General features: G+C 41.1%; 2 protein-coding genes across 4 annotated transcripts in view; one reads left to right on the forward strand and one right to left on the reverse strand.

Moving 5' to 3' along the window:
• slc4a7 (solute carrier family 4 member 7) overlaps positions 1–15397 on the reverse strand; it is a 45837-nt gene extending 30440 nt beyond the window's left edge. For 2 of the 3 annotated variants that reach the window (XM_080540658.1, XM_080540660.1), the window contains exons 1-2: positions 15266–15397; positions 1283–1364 (exon numbers count right to left, since the gene is read on the reverse strand). In XM_080540658.1, the coding sequence (XP_080396784.1) occupies positions 1283–1364; positions 15266–15310 (127 nt within the window). In that variant the 5' untranslated portion in view covers positions 15311–15397. Of the gene's footprint in view, positions 1–1282; positions 1365–7352; positions 7508–15265 lie in introns of those variants that run through there. The other variant, XM_080540659.1, reaches the window with a different exon arrangement.
• The window catches only part of LOC308166379 (chromobox protein homolog 3-like), a gene marked incomplete at its 3' end in the record, with an annotated part of 245305 nt that overhangs the window by 82844 nt on the left and 141380 nt on the right, over positions 1–21081 (forward strand). The gene's annotated exons all lie outside the window — the stretch shown is intronic.

Genomic DNA, 21081 nt, shown 5'->3' on the forward strand with positions numbered 1-21081 from the left:
CCAGAGACCGAGTGTAGCGCAGTGGGTTTGGGAGGGGTGGTAGCAGTGTTGGCAAGAGGTGGAGAGAAGGAGCTGCTAATGTCACCAGAGTCTTTCCCAATGTGATTTAAATCACACATTAAAACTCCTATTTTCACCTTACTTCCCTCCACCTGCAGTTTAAAGTATTCTCCAGAATATATTCACCAGATCTCAAGATTGGCTAACTATCTAGTAGGTAAATAGGCCTTTTTTTCTGGGCCCCGAGTACTTGGAAAGACTCCCAAAATGTACTAAAATGTAATTCTTGTGTCACTTGGTCAGTTGGTCAGTTTAAGTCCTTGATAAAGAATCTGTCATCCAATTGATGTACATGTTTTAATTGATTATATTGTGTAAATTAACTGTGTAATGAATTCATTGTTAATGTGTTTGTAATTTGAATGCACATTTATAATCAGTTTCATGTTTGTAAGTAGGACTCCTCTGAAAAAGAGACATTGATCTCAGTAGGACCTACCCTGCCTGAGATAAGGTTAAATACCTTGCCTAAAAATTCTGGTGTAAGGACGGAGGTTGAGAAAAGACCTAGGAGTGAAACATGGAGCCTGTGTCTGTGCGCCCCAGCAGTGAACCACACCACAATCATAGCTCAGTGTGTGTGTGTGTGTGGGGGGGGGAACAAGAGGTCTGGCTCTATTTAATTAGTATAAGTTGGAGCGACAGCCTAATCCACACGAATACCATTAGAGCTGGAGCAGAGAGGGATTGGGAGCAGCAGCTAAAACATTCCCACAAGGTTCACTACAGTATTCACATTTTAAACAGTTCACAAAGTCTTGTCTCTCCAGCGCATCTAATGACTGAGTATATAGATCTACATGCTTGAGTGGTTAGTTTATGTGGTAGCATGTGCATGTGTGTGTGTGTGTGTGTGTGTGTGTGTCCAATCTGAATCACAAACTCTCTGCAAACTCTTGTCAGTTCATTTTCCCCCTATTGACTCCAACTTCAGCGCTCAATGGAATGTGTGATGTCAATGCATACTTCCATCCCCAGATGACGGCAGAACGAGGCGACAAACGTGACTGGATTTTCCAGGATATCGGAGTGAGAGAAAGTGTGTGTGTGTGTGTAATACAGCAATGTTTTGAATTTGCAAATCACCCATGCCCTGTGGCCATGTATACAAAACGACTGGTGAAGATGGGTTTACATGATACTTTGTGTGTGTATATTACACAGATAGGACGGGCCTAACTCGATACTTTCTGTGTGTGTGTGTATATAAACACAGACTTACTTTCTAACTCCTCTTTCTCGAAGTTGGTATGGATAGTAGAGCTGGTCTTTCCCAAGTCAACCACCGCCTCATCATCGTTCCCCTGAAAGAAGACATCACAATGAGTGGAAATAGACTCAAACAACAGAGACAGGAATAATGGGGAGTCTGGAGTGAATGGAGAGAGGTTAGAAGTAGCAAATTTTGCTACAGGGACAGAACAAGTATAACATAGGCTACATAGTACATTAAAAGAAGAACATTGTTTCTGGGCCTTCCTTCTTCTGGGCCTTCCTAATACACTTAGGAGGGGCCCTAACACACTTTCTGACCAAATCCATCTCCAAAAGACCACATGCAGGGCAATGATGGATCATTCTTCGGTTTAAAGACAGGTGGCAGACCTGCGCCAGACCTGCCTGGGCCCTAGCATCTGAACTGTCCAAAGAAATTAGGATGGTTGTTCTGACTGATAGCCTGGAGGAGTTCACAATATATTCCCTTGCAAACAGGAATCAAACAAAATAACGATCACTCAACATAAAAATACTGAGCTATTGAAAGAAAGATCCTAGAGTACAACTGTAAGCAGAAGTAGTAGGCTATCACACACAGGAGAACTACAAAGAGAGGGATTTCCATCCAGTACTGGAAAAACCATAGGCAGCTGGATAGCACCTGCAGTCCTGAGGTAAATATTTGTGTTGGGCATGGGCCAGCACTGAGTCCACACAGCGCCAGAACACAGTGTTAAACTAGCTCTCTCCCCCTCAAACACACACACAACAACAAAATATTGTTCCCTTTTAATCGGTCTCAACTATTTGTTTCCGCTCTTTTTGTCTTTGCTTCCTTACCAGGAACATGCACTCAATCACCACCATGAACTCACTCCACTGACAGTCACCCTATTTCAGGGTACCATGTAATGATTCATATAAATGTCCAAATTAAGCAGTATTATGGAATTATTCTTAATTATGATGAGCATTCTTTGGTCATTCACTGTAGAAGTATTCCTTGGCCTACCTACCAGCCCATTTGTGATTGCTGAGCTCACCAGTGCTTTTCTTTCTTCTTTTGAATGAACAAACTGTTGATTTGAGGTAGGTTTAGGCTATATCCACCATTTTCTCTTCCATAAAATGATTGCTGTCATGGCATAAAACCCCCTATATTATACATTTGAATGGACAGTAGTTATGTTATCTATGTGTGTTGCTGACATAAAAAATGACATCATGAAGTAGTAATTAATCTCAATTATTTACATTTTTTATGATAAATGTAAAATGACCTTAACTAAATCTCTTTTTTTGTTACTCAAAATATTGTTTAATATAAATATTGCTATGCACTACAAGGATTAAACGCCACAGAATGGTATTAGGCTACACAACAGCTAATCACCACGACAAACACTTATATTTTAATATGATGACCGGAATTTCTCCCGTTTGTCCGGGACATTGACATCTTCCCGGAGACGTTGACCAGCACCAATTTCTCTAACGGAAACCCTGGGCAGGACCCTGTTCTACTTCTGGTCGTCTCTAGCTTGTGTGTGCAAATTCACCCCAGCCTCAGTGATAGGGTTATCACAATACCCCAACACAGACAAGCATTCCCACAGCCACATACCGAAGGAGCTCTGGCTGTGGGGGTCCTCAGACTGACAACATCAACCCAGAAGTCCTTTATCAATTGTCAGCCAACTCTCAATCACATTCACCTCAGAGCAAGCTAGGGAGCCCAATACTCCAAGCTGAAGGTCAGGCTAAATTATGAGACACCCTAAAGCAGGTTATCTAGGCTAGTTAGTGCAAATAAAGTCAACATGTCTGCTAAAATAATCCTAGTATGCCTGCACTGTACATGTGCAAGCGTGTGTGTGTGTGTAAATATTAGACCACCTCCTGTTAGCCGCTAGCCTTAAATATGATTTTTATTTATAGCTAGTGTGCAAGTGTGTGTGCCTGTGTGTTCGCAGGGGTGAGGGGTTCAGTGTGCCAGAGAGAGTTCGGGGGGCTCCAACACATGAATGGAATAGCATATGGTACAAATGGACTGACTTATATAGCTCCTTAGTCCAAAGCGCTTTACAATAGCCTCTCATTCACCCATTCACACACCAATGGCAGCAAGCTACGATGCAAGGTGACGGCCCACTCATTGGGAGCAATTTGGTATTCAGTGTCTTGCCCAAGGACACTTCAACATGTGGCTACATCCGCCCATATGGGGCAACACCTTTGAATCTTAAGTTACAATGAGTTTAGGCCTAAGTGCAAAAGAAAACTGTTGCTTTCCCTGAGCTTTTGAAATGTCATTGTTGTGTTGAAATTGTATTTTCAGGACAAATGAATGCACCCTTTGTAGAACCACAGCTGTTGCACTTCCTATCTTTCCCATTCAACTGAGTAAAACGTGCAGTTCCTATGGCAGTGACAGAAGAGGGCATACATACAGTAACAAGGCTAAAAAAATTATTCATAAGACAGTGTGCCTCAGATTTACTTTCCTATGTAAGACTAGACTTTTGAAAATACTGTTAGTTAGCACTAGATCAAATGTATAGCATAGCCCTTTTACCTATTCCTGACTAAATGGAATACTGTACACATTTCGTATTTGCATCATAACCATGTCAACCAATCATTGGAAATAAGTCAGATTCCCATTTAATATCTATAAATAATTTTGTTAAGACATTTTTGGGGGAAATCTCCATTGGAGCCCATACATTTTCTCTTTACCCATGCTGATAAAATATCATGTTTTGTGGAAGTTCTCCTGTATATAGGTTCTCTGGGAGAAGAGTTGGACTCCATATAACTCTCCAAAATGTCTCTCAAATTAACCCTAGCATTGCTTTTTACCTAATTGGAATTAAAAATGTGGTTCTGGTCTAAGAATTTAAAGCTAAGTTTACCAGCACAGCATTCTGTGAATCCATGGAGAAACACATTTTACCATGACTGTTTCCATTAGCCTCTATAATTTACATTCTCTGAACCTCAGTTGTATGGCTCTGGTTGTTTTAATCAGTGTCTTTATCTCTGGAATGTATTTATTATGTATTTCTGAATGTACAATTGGAGATCAGAGATTGGAAGACTGGCGGTTTTATCCATGGGCACGTTACGATTTGCTAAAAGAACCTAAAAGAGCCTACAGAGTTCTGGAAGAAAGTCGTGACAGATGAGACAAAGATGAACATGTACCAGAGTGATGGCAAAGGTCTAAAGGTCTAAAACACTGTTGGAGCTGCTCTGTCGACATCAACGTTGTAGGTTCTGATTGCCAGGTATACCACATGACACACAACCCTTTTGACCTCTCTGGAGGGGGTAAAGTTCTTATTCATCCCAAGAAAACCAAATGCTCCCACCCGAGCCATGGAATTGCTAGCTTCGTGGAATTGTGTAGCTGGTTAATTTTGAGTGTTTCTGTGGGTGGTCACTAGGGGTGTAACGGATCACCTAACTCACGGATCGGATCACGGTTTTTGAGTCACGGATCGGATAATTTTTCGGATCGACACAATTGTTTTTATAAAAACTGCTTTTTCCTTGAATTCTGTAAAAACACCACTTTTATTATGTGAAAAAAAACATCAACATTCAATGTCAAAACTGGTAACACCAAAATAACAAAATTGGTATAACATATTCTACACTCAAACATTACATATTATACTGAAATACACATTCAACTTAAATTATAGTGCAATATGAGAGAGGGAGGCGTTAGATAGTGCAATATGAGAGAGGGAGGCGTCTGGTTGCAGCAGTGAATCACTGGGCTCTTTAAAGCAGATGAATAAACATGTTTTATGCCACTTTTAACTAAATAATAAAGTGAACCCTTCCTTTGAACATGGTATGAAAAAAATGCCTACATTATCAGAAGTTGTCGAGCTACCTTTTTCATGCCTCCCTTCATAATTGACAGAGAAGCCAAAGTGCTCCCATACGTGGGATTTAAATGACGAGACGCATTTTGAGTTATTCTCCGCCGTTAATGTTACTAGCACTCGCCATGATACACTTGGGCCGCGTTCGTAAATTCACTTTGAGAACACTCACTGGGTCCGACGTCATAAATATGTTCTGTCTTGTCTTGTGGTTATGTGTGTTTCATGTCCATGTAATAGTCATGTAAAATGTGTGTATGTTTTTTGACACTGCTTTTTGAGCTGTACCGAAAACAAATTCCACCGACCTAGGTCGTGCGGTCATTAAACTATTCATTCATTCAAAGGGACCAAGTCATTTGATTGGACAAGAGGCGTTCCTTGAATGCTGATCAGATTCCAGAGAAAATTTACGAACGCAGCCTTGTTGTTGTGGATTCCCAGCTTCATGTGTAGTGAGTACACAACAGATTCTAGTTTTTTGCACATTATCGACCTATCATTGCGCTTTAGAATAAAACAAAGCACGCAACTGTCGCGTCTATCTTTTCATGGCAAGTCTACATTGTGATTTACAAGAGATATTAACAAATATTAAGTAATATTATTACTTGTTAAATTTTGCAATTGATCCGCGGTACACATGCGTGCCGAACCGTGGGGGGCGATCCTTTACACCTCTAGTGGTCACACAGGTTGGCAATATAGACGATGCAGATATCACAATAAACTGAGCATTATGAGTTGTCCTTGTCCTATTGACCATGTTCAGATGGCACATTTGAAATGGGTAACCTATGCAGTGACCCACGTAAAATGGTAGTTGACAGGATTTCTGAAATGTGCCCCCTAGGTGCAGTTACACTCCTTATTGAAACCTGAAACTAACCAATACAATACCTCACCAGTGACTCACCAAGAATGGCTCACTGCGTTATTGCAAAGAGAAGAGGATAAAAGGCAGCTTCTGGACTGAACATTGGAAGAAAAAGTCTGCAACACTTTGGCTAACTGGCCGAGCCATTGTTTTTCTGCATGGGATTTTTATGGGTTAGAGATGGTCTGAGGTTCTGCCAGCTAATTTCAATGCCGAATCGCTACAGACATGCTAGGGTTATTTGTCAATATTTGAATGATTACAACTTGCCTACTGTGGGGCTATGCTGTGTCCTCCACGAGCAGCAGACGGAAGCTACTGTTATGGAATGAAATGCATAGCATGCTAACATGAGCACACATCCTGATCTAACTGCTGGCATTAATTGAGAGAAAAGTGTGTGTGTGTGTGTGTGTGCACGGGGTAGTGTGTGAGGGAGGGGGAGTGTGCATGTGTGTGTGAGAGAAACAAGAGAAGAAGAAGACAACTAGCCTACTTGTTTTCATGTCATGTGAATATCATAATAAACCCTCTTATTCTGTGTTGATTTAGACTATATCTCTCTCCCTTGTTCTGTATCTTGGAACTGTTGTTTATTTACATTAAGTTACGGCAGCTTTATTTGTGAGCAGGTGCCAAACATGTGCCATCATTTTCAGAGGTATCATGATAGTTGGCCTGGTATTGTATCGTCGGTAAAATGGTATCATGTCAAACATTATACATGCAACGACTTTCACACACACACACACACACACACACACACACACCCTTCATCAGAATAAACAAATGGGCACGCACACACTATCAAACTCATTTTGAACTCAACATTCTGCAACGGGCCCCATTTAATACGGATAAAACAAATCAAGACCACATATAAATGCCAGTCAGTAAGTAAGTTACTCAAAACTGCTTCTCTCTTGCTCTCACTGGATCCCCTGCTCTCTCTCACTTCCTTTTAAGGACACTCAGCTGAGCAAAAACAGATAAAAACAACAAGAGCAAGCAAGACCTAGCCTACAACGTGATAGGCTTAGCCTACACAATGTAAAATGAAAATAACTGTAAAAATGGTACGCCTATTTTCAAGGACAGAATTGTGGAAAGCGTAACACTGGATATATAGGCAGAACCCTACTTAAGCAACTCTTTCTGTTTCAAGCTACTGCCACCCCCTTCTTTTATTTATCTTCCTTTAGATAAAAGGTATCTATGCACTCTCCCTCAGACTCGTCATTGCCACGGTCCTCCTCCCTCCCTCTCTCTCTCTCTCTCCGAGAGGTAAACAGACTTACCATATGCAGCACATGCTCCCCTTCTCTCCTCTCCATAACGGGGAAAGTATCACTATCAAGCTACTTGTGTCATCTCTGCCCTCCCTGAGATGGTGGAAGGGTTTGCCTTTCCACAGTATTTGTGTGCTTTTTAAAATCTTCACCAGATGGGAATTAGTAATGCATTTCCAAAGGGTATATAACTCGACAGTATATATAAGTGAGAACAGAGGTGAAGAAAGACAAAGAGGGAAGGCGAGGGTGGGATGGAAAGGAGCATGAAAAAAAAAGGGAACCAGACGGACGTACTCTAGTAAACAGCTGCTCAGAGCAGCCAATCAAACCAGAGTCTATGATATTCTAATGCCCTCACAACCAATCTCTCGTGTTCTCTGTCTAACACACACACACACACACACACTCTCTCTCTCTCTCTCTCTCTCTCACACACACACACACACACACACACGCACGTCTTCCAGAGGGAGTGAAAGGCGGGGGTTGATCATTAAAGAGGCAGATAAAAGGAGGCGGGGCAGAGAGAGATGGAGTTTCTCCAGGACTAGGTTCTAAACAGGTTATTTATTCAGTTGTCAGCGACGACATACAGTGCTTTCAGAAAGTAATCAGACCTTCACTTCAACTTAAAATTAAATTAAAAATAATTTGCCATCAATCCACACAATGCACCCGTGTCTTCAGTGGGCGGTGCACGGTGCCTGTGACAGGGTTTTCTGTTACAGTATGAGTTGTATATAAAGTGTCGTTTCAAATGTCTTCGGTGGCTGGCTCATTTCCATGTTCATGTTTATGTTAATTTTACGTATCTAAAAATTATTATTAAAGAATTGTAAAAAAAACTGTTTTATCTTTGTTTGATTACTGAAATAATAATAAACAAACTTCTTCCCGCGGAATTTGCGGAGCCAGATGCAGAAACATGTTTTGTATACTTGTATACCTGGGTTTCCAGAATTCATCACACATTTTTTAGGATAATATTTTTAATTATTAAAAAAAATCCAATATGTAACATTCAAGCTTTCTTAAAGCTTACCAAAGGTTGCAATGCCCATGTTTAATCGGTAGAGATCAAGGAATGAGATCCATTAAAAGTCATAATTAATTTATGGACACTATTTTGGTTCTGAAAAAGTGTCCTACCTGAAATAAATATGTTGTTACTGCCAGGGATGTTCTAGGGGAGTGGACTCGCAGAACAGCTAGTGTCTGACACTACAAGTACATGTCTGAAACTACATTTTGAGGGGTTATTTTATTATTATGAAGGAAAGTTGAGTTGACAGTTGTCACATTTTTTATCAACGGTGGCTATAATTGTGGCTCGCACCAGCAGGACTGATTTTAAATTGGAACATAGCAAAGCAAAGTAATATTTGGGAACAAAGGTGTTTTTGCAGAAATATAAAAATCTTAAAATGTATTTTTTTACCATGGCAGAATAACTGGCTGAATATATAGCAAAAACACTGGAGTCTGACTGCAGGAGGCAGGGGAGAGCCCTGTTATTGTTCTGTCAGCAGGCTGCAAGGGGAGGTCACACAGGCTAGGCGGGGTACAAGGGTGCAGTAGGCCTGAACCAAATTACCTCATGGCTGTAGTGTGTGTGTGTGTGTGTGTGTGTGTGTGTGTGTGTGTGTGTGTGTGTGTGTGTGTGTGTATGTGTGTGTATGTGTGTGTATGTGTGTGTGTGTGTGTGTGTGTGTGTGTTGCCTTTACCCCAGCCTTTGTCAGCTCAGCCCTGCCAGCGTCATAGCTGCTGAATCTCCTGGGACAATGAAACACTTCCTGCCGTCTAAAGCTCTGGGTTGAATAAGCAGTGCACACTTACCCCCTACTCATACATTTGGCCCAAATCAGAGGACTGACATTACATTATGGGATGGTACTGTACCCGACCAAGAAATTATTTGGGTCAATTTCCAGTTCAAACCCGTAGTCGACTAATCGTTACATATTTATTATATGATATTAATTATTTAAATATCATTTTTGCACATCAGAAAATCTATAATACAACATGTGGAAAAAGTGAAGAGGTCTGAATAGCCTACTTTACAAAGGAGTCAAACAGAGTCAAAAGAAGAAAAAATGCTTCACTGTCTTTCCTGACCAAATTAAGCCCTCATGTTAAGTATTTGGTTGACAATGCTTTGGATGCAGTAACTACCTGAAGTCTATGACCCATCGAGCATACCAGACACTGGGTATCTTCTCTGGTGATGCTTTGTCTTATCAAAATCTTATCATCAGGGCTCAGTCGTTCAAAGGTTTTAATCTCAATCAGATCCGATCAGATTTTGAAATCCATTTTTGGGTGATCCAGGATCAGACAACTCAGACAGATTTTGTCCCAGTATGTCAAAGCAATTCAGGATAGGATCACCCTGATCCAGATTCAGACTTTTCAAGATTACTAGATCCTGAATGTCAGTGCTTTAATCCTACCGATCTCCATCTAGTGGATATGAAAAATAATACAAGGAAGACAAGAGACCACATTGCAGAGACATCTATAAATGTCAAATTATATTTTTAAATACATAAAGGACATACAATCATAATGGAGTACTGAAGAGGCGTTTTGCATGCCTCAACTATTTGAGAGTGGAACCCCAACGACCATGCCGCATAACACTGGCTTGTAATTGTGCTACACAATATCGCTGTCCATCGCAGAGTCCCCCTCTCTGACATCCATGATCCCCCAGAGCCCCTTGCACCTGCTGATGATCTAGGCCCACCTATGGATTTCCCTCTAAATGAGAGACTGAGTGGTGGTGCAATGCAAGATGCTATTGTCCGCAAATACTTTTGAAAGGTGATGACAGATGATGGACTTTTTTGTTGTTGAAGATATTTATTCTTTAATCTAAATTACATTTGTGATTGACAATCTTTGTTGTGATACTTTTATGAGCATAAACATTCATGTCAGCAGCTTGCAAGACCTGGCTCTTCTGATAGATGCAACACAGCACCACCAAGAGCACCACAAGCAAGAGCCATCTTGAACAAATAAAAAAAGAGAGGAAGCGCTAGATGCATGCACACCACAAAAACAAACACTACAGTTTACACACCACAGTGCTCACTCTACGTAACGACAAATGAACAAGGTGGAAAAAATACTAATCTCTACTACTAGATGTGTTTCTGTTGATCATGCACCTACGACTGCATGAACGTTGCTTTGTGTAAAATCAGCTTGAGTTGCTGTTCCAAAAATGTTTAAAATTACTGAAGAGACTTTCTTTCCATGAGAGTGCAGTCCCACAGACGTCATCAGAGATCATCACCAAGGAAGCAGAACACTGTGGTTTACAATACTCTTGGCTTTAACACAGTAAAACACAATTAGGCTACCCGGATATACTGTCTACCTGCAACAACCATTATGAAGCAAGGCTCCTTAACCACCATTTTTAAGAAAGTGTTGCGCAGTTCAGTAAACACACCACCGTGGTTGGGTCAAGAATTTTGTTGAATTGGTGATATATATGCCATATATATATACTATAGGCCTATATATATTTGTGTATATATATATATATATATATACACAAAAGTGTGTATATACTTTATACACAAAAGTGTGTATATATATATATATATATATACACACACTTTTGTTTTTGCTCCAATTTTTTGCTCCAATTTTTCATGAGTTGAAATCAAAGACCTAAGACTTTTTCTATGTACACAAAAGGCCTATTTCTCTGTTAAATCTGTGTTAGTGAGCACTTCTCCTTTGCCAAAATAATCCATCCACCTGACAGGTGTGGCATATCCAGATGCTGATTAGACAGCATGATTATTGCACAGTGGTGCCTTAGGCTGGTCACAATAAAAGGCCACTATGGGCAGTTTTATCACACAGCACAATGCCACAGATGTCGCAAGTTTTGAGGGAGCATGCAATTGGCAGGAATGTCCACCAGAACTGTTGCCTGTGAATTGAATTTTTTGCCTGTGAATTGAATTGAGTGTCTCCAAAGGCGTTTCCGAGAATTTAAACGACTTTGGAGACGGCTTATGGTAGAGAAATGAACATTCAATTCACAGGCAACATTTCTGGTGGACATTCCTGGAGTCAGCATGCCAATTGCATGCGATACTAAGAAACTATTGTTATTTTCGCAACAGAAACATTATGAATTTAATAATAGAATCGGGAAACTGTCTTATCGACTTAAAAAAGAACACACAGAACGTCAGATTATGGCAATCAAGACACAAGACAACTCATTCTCATATGAGCATACTATAGGCTAATTTGTCCTTTTCCAAATTGAACTCATAAGCTACTCAGGTAATTCATCCAGGCTGCCATTATTGCTCATTCAGAATTATTTTTTATTACTATTACAATAATAGCAATTCAATTAAAATATTCAATTAATATAAACTCACAAGTTGGGCAAGTGAAGACGCAAGATATGAGCTACTGTTTCACAACAAGCCTATCAGATGTTGCACTTCAGCCACAGTGGGTTGGATTTTTCCAAGGGCGTTGCAGCAAATCAATACGGCAATGGCCGTGGAACTGACACGTCAGTGTGGGGATATAGAACTATGCCTATATTTCAAAGATGTTTGTTAATGTTTTAAATAAGCTTCAAATGAGTTAATCAATTAACCAAGTAAGCAAAACTGAGAAGAGGCAGTGAGTCAGATATGTATCCACCAAGTGGGCCTCAAGTCAAGCCTTTGCTAAATGCCAAAAATGTAAATGTAAAGATAGCTTAAAACGTTCTCTTTGATTAGGGTTTCAAGATGAGTCTAGCAGACTACCCGGTTTTCAAGAGGTTTGAGCACCTCTTTCGGGACTTTTCTGACATGTTTAATCAGGCGACACTATCTTTGTCAATTTGATACTTTCATTGATGGATCATCTAATAACAGACAATTCAAAATGTAGACTAGTAGGAGACTGTTTTACTGAGTCTGGTAATAATTGCAAAGGGAGCTAGCCTATGTGTGACTGCATTGCTAGCAATGGAGTCATGGAGTGGAGTGTTGTCTTGGCTTTATGAATGCCAACATCTGTTTGTGATACAGCCAACTCATAAACATGCATGGGCTAAAAGAGAAGAAGAAGTGACAGCCCACCCCAGTTAAAGGTATGATTCACTATTACCGGTATGTTAAATACTGTCATAGTTTTTGATGCCTTTCAGTCCATGAGCCAGACCCTCACACTTTGGCCATCAGTATAATTTGGAGGAACAATGTCTCAGTGATTTTCTGGTAGGTCTAGGTCCCATAGGGTTGGAAAATGTGTGATAGCACACAAAAAGCAATAATTGCTGCAATGCTATCACTCTTTCTTTCATCGCTCAATCTTTTCTCCTTTTTTTCTTTATTTGTTGTAATTAGACACAGTATAAGCAAGCATGAATGCATGACAGAGTGTTCAGTAACCACGGTAAGCATGCAGATAATGCACACCCTGGAGTGCATTGATGTGTTTATAAAAATGGAATCTCCTAGGTTTTTTTTGCGAGGATTCCACTGACAGCTATTTTAGCCGTTAATAATTGACTCCTCAAACAACCAGAAGAGTGCGGATATCCTTGTTAATGCACACCTCCAGTGTTCTACACACACTACGACACCTTGGAATTCTGCAGTGTTAATACGCCACGTAATTATAGCCTAGTTCCCTCGAAATGCTCCCGCACATAGGCTGTAACACATAACTTTGTGACAGGCATATTAGACTATTGACACTAGTTATCAACCTTCCCAGGGGAAATGTCTCTAGCAGCCAGATGGTCCATAAATACAGTGCCCCTGCATTAAAAACATTGGACAGTGAAGCATTTTTTCTTCCTATGGCTCTACACTCCAAAAGTTTGGATTTTAAATCAAACTAGTACTATAGGGTTACGGTAGAGATTCTCAACTTTTATTTGATGGTATTTGTGTACATATTGGTTTCACCATTCAGAAATTACTTGTAACACTTTTTATGCATAGTCCCCCTATTTCAGGGTACTTAAAAGTAATAGGATACATTTATCAAATGTCCAAATTAAGCACACGTTTAGTATTTGATCAAAAATCCTTTAAATGCAATAACTGGCTTAATTGTGCGACCCACTGACCCCACCAGATGCTGAGTATCTTCTCTGAGTACAGATGCTCTGTCAGGCCTGTACTGCAGACATCTTCAGTTGTTGTTTGTTTTGAGGTCTGTTTGCCTAAAATCTTATCAGGAAATGAAATGTTCAATTAGATATAGCCTAGCCTAGGCTAAATCTGAAGATTGACTTAAAGTCCTTTCCACTTTTTGACCAGTCTTTTTGGCCCTGGATAACTCCCTAGTTGCTATGGCAGTATGTTTTGGGTCTTTGTCTTACTGTATGATTAAGCTCCATCTAATGAATATGGAGGCATTTGCTTAAACTAAGCAGACACAAGGATTCTGTACACTTCAGAATACACTCTGCTGCTGCCGTCAGCAGTTAGTCATCAGTTACGACATGTGAGTCAGTTCTAGTGGCAGCTATACATGCTCAAACTTAACACCCCCCCCCCCCCCCTTCCCCCTGCACCATGTTTCAAGATGAGGTGGTATGCTGTAAATCTTGGGCAGATGCCTTAGGGACATCAGTAAAAAGAAAAAAGGCACCGGTGAGCTCAGCAATCGCAAACGGCCTGGTAAACCACTGTGAAATGACTGAAGAATGCTCATCATAATAAAAAAAAGATCATGAACATAGGTATGAATGTGTCAGAGACTACAATCCGCAGAATATGTCACCAGCTGAACTACAGAGGAAGTGGCTAACTTCATTGTTGATGAAGCCTAACCGCAGACAGCACCAGCAGGATGATTTCTGAAGTGTACGGAAACATCTTGTCTGCTCAAGTACAAGCAAATCCATTGGATGGCGCTTCATCATACAGTTTTTTCTTAACTGGCTAAATTAATCTCCAGATTTAAATTCTATTGAAGAGCAAACATTCCTCAGAGATGGCTGCAGTGCAATATCATATGCCTATTAGTCACTGTTGCTATTGCATTGTTCCATGACCGCGTTATTGTATTTTATTGGAATATTATCATATTAGGTGCTTGGATCTCACATGGCAATTAACTTTGAACTTGAACCCTCTCTTTAGTCACCAGAAAGAACACACAAACACAATAACAGATCTTAGCCTGTCCCCTGTATTTGTAATTGGATGCGTTTACTTACCTCAGTTTATCATGTACAGTATGTCCCTGTAATGTTATAACATGTTGTTGCTTTTTCATTAAACTGTTATTTTATCTTACTTTAATTGTACAATATCTTAGGGTCACCTGAATTCACCTTGTGTTTCCCTGTCTTGTTTTTAGCTGTGATAAGTACATCAAACGACAGAGTGTGTGTGTGTGTGTGTGTGTGTGTGTGTGTGTGTGTGTGTGTGTGTGTGTGTGTGTGTGTGTGTGTGTGTGTGTGTGTGTGTGTGTGTGTGTGTGTGTGTGTGTGTGTGTGCTTGCGTGCGTGCGTGTGTTTGTGTCTGGGGGCGCGCACATGTCATCGTTACATTGAAAGGTTTTTGTCTCCCAACATCACTGCCTCAATCACCGTTAGCGAGGCCAAGAGCTACTTCCTCCTGGCACCCCAACTCAATGACTAGGAGTCGAAAGCCTTTCCTTTGTATCTCCGGTTGACACGTTCTGGCATAAAAAAGCAAGGAAATTGTTCGCGATTCTCATTGTTGACATTTCCATTTCGCTTTCGTCTGAAGTGTGCTTGCAAAAATAGATAACCCACCCTAATTTCTTTCTTCTCCTTTCCTTTTCTCTGAGAAACGTGTACCCTAAAAGGAACAGCTACTGTAGCCACCAAAGCTAACAACTTATTTCAGGAACTTGAACCTATAATAAGGGAAACAATGTAACACGAGGTACTTACTGATGTCAGGAGTGGTCTCATCTGCTCACTGCTGTCTTCCTCCATTTGTCCAAACTCCGCGGTGGAACTTCTCTCTTCCCTAGTGTCCCCAAGCCACTTTGAATATTGAACTACGAATTGCTCTTTGACGTGTCACCGCCACTAACTCGAACGAATAGCATTTGTACATACGATTAACCCAATGTGTAACCCGCCCCGTTTAGATTGACAGCTTTAGTTCTCCTTTCGGATCTAAGCAATCTGTTTCACTTGACCAATGGTCTGACGAGAAAGGGCAAATGGGAGGGTATATTCCGCCCATCCAGGCTGGACCTGTGACAAAGGGATGCTGCGGGTCATTCATACGTCGTGCAACAAGTTATGATTTTTAATCATGGTACTCATCCAAACCAATGATTAGAGTATGTCTACAAGCTGTTAGCAGATGAACAACTTATTTATAATTATTATTATTATTATCATCATTTTTGTCATTATTAGTATTATTATTCTGGTTATTATTATTATTATTATTATTATTATTATTATTATTATTATTATATATTATATATATAATGCTTAATGCTTGCTTATATTATAAGACCAGCCTTAAAGGTAAACTCTGGGATATGACGTCGACAAACCCTGAAAACAGCAATTTTCATCAAATAATATTGTAATGACAAAAGCGTCCATTCGTTTCACTACCCTTCCACTACCCCTCAAACTTTCACTTCCTTTCTTTACATGTCCAATGTTTGTTCTTTTTTGGTTACATGTTTCCGAAAACTAGCCGAAAGTAAACAGCTGCCTAGACGACGCTCCCAATTCTATTCTCTAGTAGACTGATGCATCTCTGTTTTTTAATGTCTAGCAGCGTCACCCCAGTTGTTTTTGCTACAATGTCATATCTCAGCGTCCGGCCTTTAGACTACCTAGAGACGACTGATGGGCAACCTTGTCAAGGGACTTCCAGTTCCACAGTATGAAGTGGCAATGATTAGTTAGTTTTTTAACTACAAAGTGACAACTAGGGCTATGTTTTATATTGCCGCAGCCGACTATTAAGATAACTTGTTAAACATATTATGCTCTAGCCAAATGTAAATTATGAATGGAGCTGAATTCATGAACTAGGCCTATATCACAAAACCACTGTCTGTCATTGAGTCATAGTAGTAGTTATGCATCAATCACCAACAATGTAGTAATAATGGGCAAAGTTGGCAATGTAGGACTTCCAAAGATAGTAGTATTTGTTGGACCAATAACAGCATAACATAACAGACTACATAAGGTTGGTATTGGTACATGTCTACTTTTAGCCATAACAGATGTAAACAACATTTGGAAACAATTTATAACAAACATTTATTTGAATATAGTTATTTTATTCCGAGCTGACCTCTCCATTAGCTTGACACCTATACAAATAAAGCAATAATGGTAATTAGTTATGTGAATATGAATCTGAATGTAACACTGAAAATAGGCTACATAGATATCTAGTCCTCACAAGCAAAACTTTGAAAATGTATGAAGCCGTATAAGCTATTGAATATAATCGAAGAGAATCTGTAATTGCAACTACTGTGCATGTATTTGATGCCTGTAAGGAGCTTAGAGATTAGCAGACTAATATTCGTCCAGAGTTTGCCCCCATGAGGTTTATGTTAGCAGGCTATAATCCTGATGGATTACTTATGGAATACTTTATGATCGTTATTGTTCCTGAGAAGGTGCAAGAATTTGAATCTCTTAAGAATAGTCAGTATTTGTATTTCAGAAATAATCCTTGAGACATAATTGTTTCATAAACTCTTAAATTGCCAATAACAACATACATGACATTTTTGTCACCTAGACAAAGCAAAGCAGATATTGGAAAGCCAAACATCTTCCCAAAGTGTAAGCGGAAGGATAGTTGGAGGAGGGAGAGCTTGCTTTAACAATCAACACAAAAGACATCATAGACACGAAAGACATCAAGCCATAGATCTACGTTTAGTCATTCTATCAAAACGTTCACCCAATAGCAACAGAATACATATATTTATTTATGGAAGCATTTGTTGTTCGAGCAAACCCTCATCTCCTAAGTGAGCTTATAAAGATCTTCCAGTTGTCCTTAGGGCAAGTGTGCCATTAAAAACTCCTCAGACATTATCATTAAAAGAAGTTCACAGCATTAGCTTCATAAATACTGTAGTATTGTGTGTTTTATTTAAAAAGACCAGCCCAATGCTAACCCTATAAATCCATGGTCTCAACCTGAGATAAGAGTAAGATGTAAGATGTCACTGGAATGATATGATGAGAGGGGCCAGAAGATACAGTATGTGTACTTGCATGTGTAGATCAGTGTGTGTGTGTGTGTGTGTGTGTGTGTGTGTGTGTGTGTGTGTGTGTGTGTGTGTGTGTGTGTGTGATTAGTAAGATTGGCCCCTACATGCTGGGGGGCATCTTTTTGGGTCAGAGGTGTAGACATGCTCCTTTTGAGACTGTAAACATTTAATCCCCTTCATTTGATCTCAGGTTATTTATACATCCAGTTACTGGAAGTGATGGTGTGGCATAAAGAACACTCCTCAGGCGGTCCAGTTGTACAGCCAGGGGGTGGTAAGCTTTCCCCTGGCATCAAAGGGGACCTTGGGTGGATTAAAATGAATGTTTTAGGCACCCTAATCATGCTAGGCCAGACTTTAAGGTTTCACAGAAATATCTGAAGAACCAAGGGCTTTCATTTGAATTAACTTCCTTGCCGACACATTTCCGTTGTTTCTCCATACTCATTATCTTCATCCCTATCCTATCTTCCACGTTTTCAGCATACTTTTTGTTTACATACCTCAGCGAGACACTGTAGTAGTAGTGGTTGATAATGCTAACAAAGAGATGTGATGAAATTATAGCTGACCCAATCAAAGTATGGAGAATGTTTCAGCCATGCTTCCATTTGGAGTCCCACTTCCATGACCTTATGATTTGGAAGAGGCAACTGACTGATAAATACCTCCCCATAAGGTTTTGTTTGAAACAACATTTTCAATAGGGTCTAGCCTGGATTCTGAGATTAAGCTCAACCAAGGTGAGGCACCTGTTGGCCATAGAAACTGTTCTGTAACATTCATAGACCTTTGCATTTGACCTTTGCTAGGTACTGCTGGCTAGTCTACAAACTAGGTGCGGGAAAGTTACCATAGCTCAGCGTAGGAAGCTCTGATCGACTCGGGGTTGGTCTCTACGTGTTCAGGAGACCCAGGCGCATAAAGCTAACCTGGCCCACGTCTCTATCACAACCACAGCCCGAGCTATGCGCGACTGACGCGAAGGGGAGCAACATATGGCAGGGGACTTTTTTAATGGGTAAAACATTTTATGATAGATATCACCATGAAACTTCCCCAGTTGATTACTTACATTGAGACAATAATTTTTAGTATTACAAGTTTTCAGAAATGTTTAATTTAAAATGTATTTAGCCCACAAGGCAGTGAAAGGTGTAGGTGTATGGAGTCCTGTGGTTGGTGTGGGAAGCCCTGGGGCAGTGGTGCACAGCAGACCAGGGGAGGTGAAGGTCCTGTGGACAGAGTAGAATACACAGTAAGGCAGGAGTGCAACCACAGACAGAGATCACAATATGAAACACTAGGAATACATTACCATGGGATGAAGCGGAGGTGGGAGTGTATTTCAGGTCAGATCATCATCTGCATCTTCATCCACATCTGAGTCTGTCAGATGTGCAGCAGGCTCTTCCTCACTGTGTTGGTTGGCACAGGTTTGTAGTTTGCACAGGTTTGTACACTTCAGGCCATTGTTGATACATGTGCACTGTGGTGGTTTGCATGACCTCACACACTTGCAGGAGAGCAACTGCAAGACAGCATCTGGTGCTGGGGAACCGCGCATCCACTGGATTTCCAGCTGTCCCTGATCGTCTGTGGTCCACCCGTGCTCCTTGGGGCTTGGTACAGATGGCTGGGTTTGAAGAGACCGTCTCCAGATTGCAGCCTGATAGTTGGCACGAATGGAATGCATGAATAGACAATCCTCACAAGGTGGAAGCTGGCTCGACTCAACCTCCCCACGTCTGGTGCAGAACAGTTGGTACCGAAGAAGGTTGACAGATGTAGTTTTTGTAGAGGGTACATACATGCGACATGTGATTTCTTGCAGCTTCTTGAAGAGCTCATTGGAGACATCCCAAGTACGACCCAGCTCAAGGAAGGCATCTTGGTATGTCATGTCTGACTTCAACTGTTTGAGGGTCCCCACTTTCCCACGCCCTGCAAACGCGCTGACAGTGTCACAGCCAGTGAATGCGTGCATGCCATTCAAGGCACCAGAAACACTATCGCCAAGGGATTGGCATAGTTTAGTGATGTCCAGGAATCTTGTCCTGTTCTGTGTGCCACATTTTTGATACACTCTGCATGGGATGTCCTTGCTCAAACCCAGAGTCAGTACCAGAACATCTGTGTCGTCAGCCGTGATGATCACCGCCTTATAGCCAGACTCTGCTGCATGGAGAGCATGCAATAGCATGCGGGTGTCAGCTTCTTCCTGAGAGGATTTGAGCTGTGTTACCTCTTTCCACTGGGTCTTGCTGATTTTGAAGCAGACTTCTTCACAGGTAACATATAGGGTCTTGTCCTGTAGTTTATTTCTGTGATTGGGTCCTTTCCATTCCTCAACTAAGAACTTGATCAGACTGGCTTTGCTGGCAGCGCTGCAGAGCAGTTTTCTCCACTGCTGGATGTTGTGGCCAGAAACAATATTCTTGAATTGGATCCCCGCATCTGCACCTCTGTTCACCCTTTCAGAATTTTTGATTGACATGTCCTTGTAAACATCAAAAACAACATCAATGCGTTCACTCTTGCCTCCTTCATGCAGGAACTTCGCTAGGATTGATTCTGCCAGCTGTGCAAATGTCTTGTCATTCCCTTTCATCTTTTGTACCAAGCTCATTCCATCGATGATGGTTGTTGATGGTTCTGGGATGACATCTGCTGGGGCAACACTCTTCTCCAAATCTCTGGCAAGAGCTGCCTTGTTTGTCTTGCGGAGAGATCCATCCCCATTAGCTAGGGCCCATGGCAGTGGTCCCAGGGGATGAGCCAACACATCACTCATGTGTAGCTCTCGGCTCTGGGCCACCAGAACCATGTGGCCAAAGAGATTTCTATCTGCTATCAGGGCAACTTCCTTGTCTTTTCCTTTGCTGCGTGGTTTCTTTTGGATCTCTGAGAATGTTTTCAACTTCTTCTTTGTCATCTTGTCATGGAACTGTGTAGTTGGCGGAGTTGTCTCGAGACGTTCATGTTTGAAAGCTTGATATGCTTGCTCTCCTATCTCACGGGCATCAAGCAGGTCCTTGGCCACATCTGGCGGGGCAACAGTTGCATTTGACAAGCTAACAAATTCACATTGGTCTGGACTGAGTGGATTCACCCAGCAGGTTTCCAGGATATCAACAATGGACTGTACGTCAGCCTCATCTCTGATCCTGGGCAGCTGTGCATCCTACGGCGGAGGTGGGTCTTGGTCGAGTCCTTCATCTGGCTGATACCAAGAGATGTCATAGTTGATTGAAGTCTCGGTGATAGGTATCTCATGGGTAGCACTTCTGGGTTGGGGAAGAGTTCATTTGTAATATAGGAGAACAGTACCTCGTACGCATGTTTTTCTGCTGCCTCATATGCAAATGCATCTCCACCGTGGTCCCTTGAGTTGGCAGCAGGCTCTCCACGTGTATAGGAACGGTAGCAGGACCTATGATAATGGCCCTCAGCAGCAACAAGTTCTCTACTTGTGATAGCAAGCATTCTGTG

This window comes from Nansenia antarctica (genome assembly GCF_963989245.1).
Source record: "Nansenia antarctica genome assembly, chromosome: 10".
Taxonomy (NCBI): Eukaryota; Metazoa; Chordata; class Actinopteri; order Argentiniformes; family Microstomatidae; genus Nansenia; species Nansenia antarctica.